The 10,878-nt window shown below is 33.7% G+C and overlaps 2 protein-coding genes across 3 annotated transcripts; both read left to right on the top strand.

Moving 5' to 3' along the window:
- Positions 1–518: 518 nt before the first annotated feature.
- LOC111883932 (uncharacterized) lies at positions 519–3,210 on the top strand. Of its 2 annotated transcripts, XM_052765940.1 has the most exons (4): positions 519–872; positions 978–1,426; positions 2,252–2,489; positions 2,574–3,210. In XM_052765940.1, exons 2-4 carry the CDS (start codon positions 1,097–1,099, stop codon positions 2,930–2,932), a joined length of 927 nt encoding a protein of 308 aa, XP_052621900.1. In that variant the 5' UTR covers positions 519–872; positions 978–1,096; the 3' UTR covers positions 2,933–3,210. The 2 variants fall into 2 exon arrangements, with proteins under 2 accessions (XP_052621900.1, XP_023736032.1); XM_023880264.3 differs by having other exon boundaries at positions 519–1,426.
- A 2,622-nt stretch (positions 3,211–5,832) lies between these two features.
- On the top strand, positions 5,833–7,490 carry LOC111883887 (omega-hydroxypalmitate O-feruloyl transferase). Its single transcript, XM_023880218.2, has one exon. It carries the CDS (start codon positions 6,111–6,113, stop codon positions 7,488–7,490), a length of 1,380 nt encoding a protein of 459 aa, XP_023735986.1. The 5' UTR covers positions 5,833–6,110.
- Positions 7,491–10,878: the final 3,388 nt, after the last annotated feature.

The raw sequence follows: 10,878 nt of genomic DNA on the forward strand, positions 1-10,878 counted from the left end.
AAGCAAATGTATTAAACGTGAATGTTTAACACATTGATTTTTCATGCATGTTTTCTTGTGTTTTGCTACTTCGCATTATATAATTGTTAAAGTCGTTTGCCTCACTGTAAAACACTCACTCCTTAGGGCCACAAGAAAAGAAACTCATGTTAGATCCATACAAACATGTTTTCCTCTCATCCGTCAAGAAACCAAAACGTTAGTTGATCTTTATGTCGATCTTCTTTCCAAAGGATCAGTCATGTAAGTTTTTTTTTTTTTTTTTTCAATTTATAATGATTTTAAGGTGGATGACTAAAAAAATAATTTACGTGTAACTTGGTATAGGAATATCTGTCCAACCTTAAATGAAATATACTATAAAGTATAAAGTCTACATGAAAGAAAAAATCGATAATTTAAGATCTCATACATGGCTTGATCTCCACCGTTATCCCAAATAGACGGTAGAGATTCACTAAGACTAAAAAACTGAAACCGTAGTGAACACACATTAAAACAGACCAAAATAAAACCTAAATACACGCAAAAACACCTCAATTTTCATAGCAGCAGCTCATCGTCATCCGAACCCTAATTCGCACACTATCTTCTGTGCGATTCCCCTTTCATAATTATCAAATTATTACAAATCCTTACCCGTTTCTGTAATCCATCCATTTCAGAAGTCAATTCTAGTCGATTTGGAAAAAGAACAGATTACTGATCTTCTTTAGTCTAAGATTATTGTTGTTAGTGTTTATCGAATCCAAATTATTGTTTTTCCAGTTCAATTTTGTTGAGTTCTGTTGCTTGGTGTTTTGAGGATCGTTTATCTCGTCAAACCCCCAAACGGAACGTTATCGTTCTGTGTTAATCTTATCCGCAATTTGGTACTAGTGTTGTTTTGATAGATTTCGATTTCGATTTCGATTTTGCCGATATTTAAAAAGTTTTTGTGATTAGAACTAAGTAAATCGTCAAAACTTTACTTTCAGGTTCACTTTTGTGTGTGTATAAGTATATATACATATACGTATATAAGTGTATCTGTTTTCAAACTAAAACCCTAAGTTTTCGAAAACTTGACATTTCGATCTGTTGATTTTGCTGAAAAATGGCTGGAGGTGGAAATAGGAAGGACGATTCAATAGCGATTAGCAGCACAAACGTTTTTGCTGCCCTTGGAAGCTTGAAGAAGAAGAAGAAGTCGGATAAAGAGCATGGTTCTTCCAGAAAGGGTGGTAGCTCAAAGGGGCAGGATAAGGATGGGGAGAAGGAGCAGGTTTTTTGGGCTCCAGCACCATTAACGGTGAAGTCATGGGCAGATGTGGATGATGAGGATGACGATGATTACTATGCAACCACAGCTCCTCCACCATCTGTTTGGGGTGCTGGTGCTGGGGATCAGGAAGATAAGGCGAAAGGAAATGAGACTCCGGTTGAGGTGAGGGTTGAAAAAACCTGAATTGTCTTTTTAGTTGTTCAGCTTTTACTGCATTTGCATCTACAGCTATCTAAATGGCGTTATAGATCTTTATTATATAATGTTTTGCTTGATATGATCTTGTTAACTCATGAATTATGCAATTACACTAGATGACAGCCATGGTTTACTGAATTCAACTGTATATAAGTATGATATAGTATAGCATAATGGTTACTACATTACCATGTAGTTCTTAGTTTTTGAGAGACCTTGTTCAACATGTATCTTTTTCCTTTCCTTTCTTCTTTTATGCTATGTGAGAATTACGTCTGAATTTACGCTCCATTATTATGGATACAAAGGCCAACTACGAAATATAAGTGTTCTCATTTAGTCAATGACATACAAAATTTACATATTCCTAGGTTAAGATGAATCTGCATGATAATTTTCCTTGTTTTATATCATTATTTGCGTAACTTTGTAATTTACATCCTTCATTTTGTCGTCATTCGATGGCTTAATGTTTACTTTCTTTCTAAATACAGTTTCTTAATTTCTATTTGTTTCTATGATTGGTAAACTCATAGTTTCTAAGTCTTTCATCGTAACGATCTTCAGTTCCTATTTTTGCACATTAAATGATTCCTTGTATGATAAAACCTATATTTTCATCATCGGAAACTCTTTGACCTAATTGGGAATCTTTCAATCTTTTCACATGACTAACAATGTTATCATCAAAATGTAAATCTTGTATGAACATCATTTCGAATCTTTTGTCACTTTTGTGTGTGAGTTAGCAACCAAAATGTTAATCTTGGTTGAGTTTTTATTTATCAGGAAAGCGAAAGTGAAGATGATGAAATTGATGATGACAATGATGAAGAAAACGATCATGAACAAGAAGCAGAAGCAGAAAAGGAGGTTGTGTATGAAAAGCCTGCAGAAGTTTTGCCTCCAAAAGACACTGATAGGCAGCTTTCAAAGAAAGAGCTCAAGAAAAAGGAACTTGCTGAACTTGATGCAGTTCTTGCTGAATTAGGATTGAATGACAACAATACCCAAGAAGACACCACTAGTAAGATAAAAACAACACAATCCACTTTACTTTTCCCATTTTATTAATTTAGTCACTAACAAGGGCATTTACGTCTTTTGCCAGGTGAAAAGGTGGAGAATCAAAACGGAGAACAGGAGAAGAAGGACAAGAACGTGCCAGCTGGCGGAGAGAGCAAAACATCAAAAAAGAAAAAGAAGAAAGATAAAAAGGAAACCAAAGAACAAGAACAACAACAACAAGTTTCCAATGAAGAAGTTGAATCAGAAAAGGTTGAAGAGTTGTCTGGAGCGGATATGAAAGAGAAGATTAAAAAAATGGCGTCCATGAAGAAGAAGAAATCCAGCAAGGAAATGGATGCTGCCGCCAGAGCTGCCGCCAGTGAGGCGGCTGCAAGGACCGCCAGGCTGGCGGCTGCTAAGAAGAAGGAGAAGAATCACTACAACCAGCAGCCTGTGAGGTAAGAAGTTTTATTAAAAAAAAAAGGAAAAAAGAAGAAGATATGATTATATGCTGTGGAATGCATAATAAACTTCCTTTCGTATTTTGGTTTCTGTTTTGAGATGGCATAGTGACATTTTTTTTTACAGTTTTTTTTTTCTACTTTGAAATTTTACTTAAGAAAAGAACTTTTAGGTTTTTTTTTTGGGGTTTTACATTATTCACCCAGAAAGTAGAGAGAACACCCATGGATGATGATGATGATGATGATGATTATGATTATGATACTTAAATTTTAGTTTCTGTTTTTTGCCATCATTTTATTTATGTGAGTTTGTAATTGTGTTGTTTGTTATGTTTTAAGTGAAATTGACTTAAGGAATAAGCGGTATGATAATTGTTTTCTACCAGTTGGTTTTTATTGATAATGAGTGTGTTTAGTAACAACATTTATGTCTTTTGTAAAGACAAGAGATAGAGATAGATAGATAAGAACATGAGCAAGAGCAAACTTTGTATCTGAGTGAGACAAAAAAACTGCGCATTTTTTGTTCTATTGGTATCGGTGACTGTGTTGACAATCTGGCGATAGTGTGTGCTAAACTTTTTTCTAAAAGAAAAGTAAAAATAAATTAAGGGGTCAATGTCATAAATGGAAAACGAATTATCGGACATTTTAAAAGATTTTTCTTACCATTATTGTTCAAACTTTTTTTTTTGTTAAATAACCATATTTTTTCTCAGTTTTTGAAAAATGACTATTTTCTCCTAAGGGCGTGTTCGACAAAACTAATTGGTAGTGGGTAGTTTGATTTTGGAGCGTTTTGTTGAAAGCTACTTCACGTGGCTAAAAGCTAAATACTCGAGTTGCTGAACGAGATTTTTTCTTTTTTATTAGTTTTTTTTTAAAGCTAGAAGCCAGAAGCTCCCAAAAGCTGCTTGCCGAACACGCCCTAAATGTCTCTTTTGGACTACTATTTATATTTCGGACCATTTTTCAATTTCTTTTTTTCCAAAGAATGCTTTATTCTGAAATGTTCCATTTCACTTTTGATTTTCAAATTCCGGAATTTTTTTGATTTTTTTACCATTTTTTTGTGCAAAAATATTATCATTTATGTCCAAAATTGTGTATTAATACTACCATTTTTCAATAAAATGTATGATTTTATGTACTAATATATATATATATATATATATATATATATATATATATATATATATATATATTTCACATTTACTATATTTGTTTTACATTTTGTAAAATTGAAGTAAAAACAAATTTTTTTCTCAGAATTTCAGAATTGTTCTTCGGATTTCAGACTTATTCTTAAAATTCTAGAGTTTCTTTTGTTCGAAATCCGAAATTTTAGTCCGGAATCCAGAATGTTGGTTTGAAATCCGTAATATCATTCCGGAGTTAATCAAAAAAATATTCTTTCTTGGTCCAAAATGTCTTCCGGACAAAGTGGTCATTTGTGAATATATATATATATATATATATATATATATATATATATATATATATATATATATATATATATATATATATATATATATATATATATATATATTCGAGTTATTTTTCAAATATACATCAAAAAGTGATTAGACTACTCATTTCTAGTTTTAATGGTATTTGTTTTTAACAAAAGGTTCTAGTTACTTGTATTCTCATATTATCTTTTTTAGAAGAATAATGTTTTATAAAAAAAAAGTCGTTCATCATTTATTTATCATAATAACCTTAAGAATTAAGAAAATCTTTTAAAATGTCCTTACATTATGTGTAAACTATAGAACTTTTAAAAATTACAAAACTTATTTATTTGAAGTCAAATTAAAATGAAAAATAATATTTTCTAACATGAAAACATATCTCAAATAATAAATACTTCAAAACATGAAAAATATATCTCCTATACGTCCTTTAACAATAAAAATTTCAAAAATGTTTTCTAAGGTTCATATTTAGGGCACCTTTTTAACGGCTAATTAGAAGTATATAAGTTAGTATTACTAAATTAATAGAATTTGTTAACGTTCAGATTAAAACTCAAGACTTTCAATCTGTGACAAAACATCTACTAAATGGGCTAGTCGCACATTGACCGATGCACTTAATTAGTCCAAAATAAAATATTAGATTTTTTACTTTTAAATAATAACAATCTTACGATCGATCATACTATCATTATCATGATCTTAACAAAAAGTAACCAAAATATGATCGAGATCATTTTACCTAAGTGGATTCGTAAGATCGTAAATAGAATCATGATTGTAATTTTAACAACATTGATACCATTTGTTTTACAAATGTCTTTTTTCTATTTTTTTTTTTGTTATAAGTAATATCATCTGTCAAATAAAAAATTACAATTAGATGATAATTAGATAATACTTTATGCCATACATAAAATATTATATTAAGATTAAGATTAAAATAAGATAATAAAATAAAATTAAAAGAAACAAAAAAAAAATCCCTTTGATTATATTTATGAAAAAACCCCAAATATTTTAGCCATGGCCATGTAAACAATTATTATCGCTAAATCGACATGAATGGCAAATCTGTCATTCCTTATATTGGTTATTTTTGTCTGTTTCCTGTTTAAATTTACAAATAAGTGAGCCCTTTTACTGAAATTGGTTGTTAGACTTTAGAGGTGATGGTTTCTCTTTACAGGAAAAAAAAATTGCTATTATGTGTAAAACAAGATAAGTAATTTTTTATATTAAGAATAAAAAATAAAGTATATTTTCTATATCGGCATAAAAAGAAAATAGGTTGTTATTATGTACAATTGTACATAGAAATATAATATTATTATATAGAATATATCGTGTAAAAAATGTATAAAAATAAGTTGCCATTTCCTTTTTTTTTTTCTTATACCATGTGATAAGAACGAGTGCATGTTAGCACTTTGGTTTTGTTGTTGATCAAACATCCTTCTACATACTTATTAAGATTAAATAAAATTTAAAGTAAAAGAATGTTGGTATTTCAACTGCCTCTCTTTGTACTCCTTATTCATGCAAACATTGTTTCTCAACTACCATTTGAAACCCCTATTTATTTGTAGCTCAACATCTTGGCATGGTTTTCCATTAACCCCTTAAATTTTGCACAAATATGTTTACAAATGCCATTTTCATGGCCAAATCCAACTTCTCCTACTCAATCATTTTCTAATGGCTCCTTTGTTGTCGTCATGGGTTCAAGAGCGTCATTTCCCTGACCTTCACATCCCCATCTCGATAGACAGATCTTTTCCGATCCTTCCCGCAGGAGCAATCAAGGCTCAAGATGGGGATACATTGTATCTCTCAAACCTCGATGACATAATTGGAGCCCGAGTTTTCACCCCGACTATTTACTTCTATAATGCAACCAAGAGTTCTTTTGATGATATTGTGGCCATTTTACGAGATGCCCTAGCTAGGGTTTTGGTTCCTTACTACCCTTTCTCAGGTAGGTTAAGGGGGACTAGAAATGGGAAGTTGGAAGTGTTTTTTGGGCCTAACCAGGGTGCGCTCATGGTTCAGGCTCATACCGAATTATCATTGGATTATTTGGGTGATCTCAATGTTCCTAACCCAGCTTGGTCCAATTTGGTTTACAAATTCCCTGATGAAGGTGATTATAAAGTTATTGACATGCCTTTGCTAATAGCCCAAGTTACTAGGTTTAGCTGTGGCGGATTTAGCATTGGGCTAAGGATTTGTCATTGTATTTGTGATGGGCTTGGGGCTATGCAATTCCTTGGAGCTTGGGCCTCAACTGCAAAAACGGGCTCATTGGTGATAGATCCGAAACCTTGTTGGGATAGGGAGATTTTTGCGCCCCGTGACCCTCCCATGGTTAAATACCCTCATGCCGAGTTTATGAAGATTGATGATGGTTCTAACTTGACTATTAGTCTTTGGGAAGTGAAACCCCTTCAAAAGTGTTATTGGCTTAGCCGAGAGTTCCAAGCCCATTTGAAGAATGTGGCTCGACCCACAGATAGTTTGGGTTGCACCACTTTTGACGCGATGGCGGCTCACGTATGGAGGTCATGGGTCAAAGCACTTAATGTGAAGCCTCTTGACTTCGGCTTACGTTTGACTTTTTCGGTCAATGCTCGGTCAAAACTTAAAAATCCACCGTTAAAAGAAGGATTTTATGGAAACGTGGTTTGTATTGCATGTGCCAATAGCACTGTGTCGGATCTAGTAAACGGGTCATTACAAGATGTGACCCGTTTGGTACGTGAAGCTCGACTAGGGGTTTCAGAAGAGTATTTAAGATCAACAATTGATTATGTTGAGGTGGATAGGCCTAGTAAGCTTGAATTTGGAGGGAAATTAACAATCACCCAATGGACCCGTTTCTCAATGTATGAGTCATCAGACTTTGGGTGGGGTCAGGCCATTTACGTGGGTCCAATCGATTTAACTCCGACACCTCAAGTCTGTGTACTCCTCCCTGAAGGGGTGGATAATTCTAGTGGTGCTATGGTGGTTTGTATTTGCTTGCCGGAGGCTGCTGCCCATAGATTCAAACAATTATTGTGTTTGATGGATACGTAGTAGAACTTTAGTAATCAGATTAAGGAACACAATACAAAAAATTGTGATAGTGATCATGTTATATTAAATTATTTTATTATACATTTGTAATTTATAATTTATAATTTATATCATTCCTCATTTTATTTTCGGTGTATATTGTATGGTGTTAATGTGAAATTATTTTCAATATATTATATCAAGAGGCTACAATGATACGTGAAACCAAATAGATACCAATCATGCACGGTTTGGTGACCAATTCTAGATTTTAATTAAACCAAAGTTTAGTTTCATTTTTTTTAAACTTCAATTTTGATCTGGTTTTAACCTTATGTGTACTTTTAACCTCAAACTTTAGTATGTATAGTATCCATGATCTGTTTTGGATTTGAATCCGAACAAACTTAAATTGATTTAATTTATTATATAAAGCTAATTTATTGACCAAATATTAGCATATATTCAAAGCAGTAGCTTCCAGCTTCGAATGATTCGAGTCAAGTAGGAATATCCAAACATATTTTGGGCTCAGGACAAAAGCTAAAAAAAACTGACTAATTTATTTTAATTCAAAGATACTATTGTTTCCACAATCCTAGTATTGGTGATTCCTTTTCAAGATGATAACAATCGAATCACAATAGGAGTAATTCCATAATCCTAGTATTGGTGATTCCTTTTCCAAATGAATAACAATCTAATCACAACAGGATATTCATCATATCGGGTTTTTACTTTCTGGATTGTATTTGCGGAAATTTATAAACCATTCAAGATATCGCTTCTTCATTTTTCTAATGAGGCCAAGTTTCTCATAGAAATAGATGCATGTTTTCTTTATGGACCATCTGAAAATTAAATATTACTTTACCTTTTTATTTTTATTTTTACATGATGATGGTAGTTGATATTATATTTCTTATTTATAGACATTTGCAAATTACATTTATGCAAGTAGTTATATGCCTTCAAAATATTAAACCAGGAGCGGTCATCGATGGTGACCCTACCTTTGTGTTGGGGTATGAAGACTTGTTCAACATTGAGCATTTTGATCATGTTCATGAAGCATTTGGAGCATTTAGAATTCAAAGGAGCACTTGAGATTCATGAAGCATGTGATAAAGGAACAGATCTTCTGAGAAAGGAATGGATCATAAGACAAAGGAACGGATCAAGTGTCAAAGAAACGGATCATGTACAAGGGGGTTTGGAGCACCTGGAAGAGGTTTGGAGCACTTGGGAAGGATATGGAGCAACAAGGGGTCCTTGTTGCACCATTAGATAAAGGGATGGGCCAAGAGGGATGCTCTTGCGCCATGACACTCCCTCTTGCGCCATCTTGTTCTCCTCTTGCGCCATCTTGTTCTCCTCTTGCGCCATGCATGTGCCTGTTTCTCCATGGTGATGCTGTTGCTCCAAGATTGATGTTTCTGCGCCATATTTGATGCTCTTGTGTCACTTATATCCCTGTTGCGCCATCTAGGGTTGTTGTTACGCCATGAAGAAGCTATTGCACCATCATGGACCATCTTGGTACATGATTTGCCATATTGATTCCTTTGTTGTGCCATGTTGATCCAAGTATGCCTAGAAGATGATGATGATCAAGAATGTTCCAGAAGATGTTGCATGACAGATTGTGAATGGTTGTCACCATTCATGGGCCTATGGGCCAATGGGCTTGGCCCATTAGGGTTTTAGGTTTGATCCCTCAAGTATAAATAGGCTCACACCCCATCATTGTAAATTGATAGATTTATGTGAGAGCTCAAAGTAAGATACAATTTTGAGTGCTTGTAATTGTTCCACAAAGTTAATAAAATCCTCTCTCTCATTACCCCGTGGACGTAGGTCACCTTGATTGAACCATGTTAAATATCGTGTTCTTTCGATTTACGTTTTCAGAAGTTTTGTGAGTTTACTGAATTTTGTGTTTTGATATTTGTCTGAAGTGCTTAACTTGTTTTGTTGTCACCCAACACTTTGGACCGGCCTAGGGTTCAAGAGTGAGGTTGAGCAGTCAAACAAAGGTGGCTTGTCGGCCAAAGACAACAACGGTTTGCCTCAGATATTTGTACTTGTTTCATCATCATCAATTGAGCGAGGTAGGAAACAAAAAATGAGAACCAGATCAAAAGACCTAGAAGGTGACTAACGGGTGCCAAATACTATTTCTTCTAGGCTTTAGAGATTTTTGGCTTCTACGCTTCATGGTTAATACAAGTGTTTAGTCTTAAAGACATACAAATAGACATGTGCATATTAAAAAAAATCACTAAAATGGTCAAATATGGAATATGCTCTTAAAAAATGATCATTACACCCTCCCCAAACGATGGCGGAAAATGTCGTGTGGTGAGGGTATAAAGATTTCCCAAATCATAGAGCGCCAATCTTGTACCTTTTCTACAAGTCTTCGTGATAATCCTTTCCTGACTTGATCTCTTACTCTTTTCTAGGAACCCATACGATTTTTGAAAACATCAACATAATGTTGGTGAGTACACATGTTTTTAGAGTTTTCGGCTTTTATTGGGTTGTATTAGTTTAAGAATTATTTTTCTTTCAGAAAAACCTTTCCTGAAGTATTCTATCAACCCTAGCATACTATATTTTAGGATATCTAACAATCCTATCTTATCAACTTCTAGGATATCTAACGATCCTTTCTTAATATTTTATTAGGATTCTTATTTAATCCTAACGTATTTTATCTACCATTCTAATTTCTAAGGCGTCCCTAATGGTAGTTATACCCTGAGGTGATCTAATGTATTACCATGAGCCCCCATAATCAACGTTGTTTGACTAAAATTGTGCCCCGACACGATGCTACATCGGATGTCGAATAGTGAATAATAAGAAAGTTATCTTGCCGGGATTGTAACTAACAATCGCAGGTGGGGTTATCAGACCCCATATAGATCTATACATATCTTTCGAATGGTAGTTCTTCATCAAAAGAGCTGAATCCTTCAGTTCGACAATAGAGAGATGTGTCAAAAGCGAAGGTTGATATAAAAGAAAACTGAGAAGAGAAAGGCGAAAGTCAGTGTTGACACTAAACGAATGAAAGATTTCGTTTCTATAACTTTGTCTAACGAAGTGGACTTAATTGATAGTTTGAAATCAAAAGTTCATAATTGGGTCTTAGGATCTTCTTTTCACAATGCTTTTACGTCTATAACCAAGGACCCAAAAAGCCTTAGGGACCTAAATTTTTTCACTGATTACATGTTTTGTATGACGAACAATATGATGACAAATGGTACACTGATAGTGGTTTTTCTCGTCACATGACTGGAAGGAAGGAAAACTTGCGAGACTATAGAAGTTTAGATGATGCTGGTGTGGTGAAATTTGGCAACAATAAAAAATGTCAAGTAAAATGTTATGGGAAAGT

The sequence above is a fragment of the Lactuca sativa genome, chromosome 7 (genome assembly GCF_002870075.4).
Source record: "Lactuca sativa cultivar Salinas chromosome 7, Lsat_Salinas_v11, whole genome shotgun sequence".
NCBI lineage: Eukaryota > Viridiplantae > Streptophyta > Magnoliopsida > Asterales > Asteraceae > Lactuca > Lactuca sativa.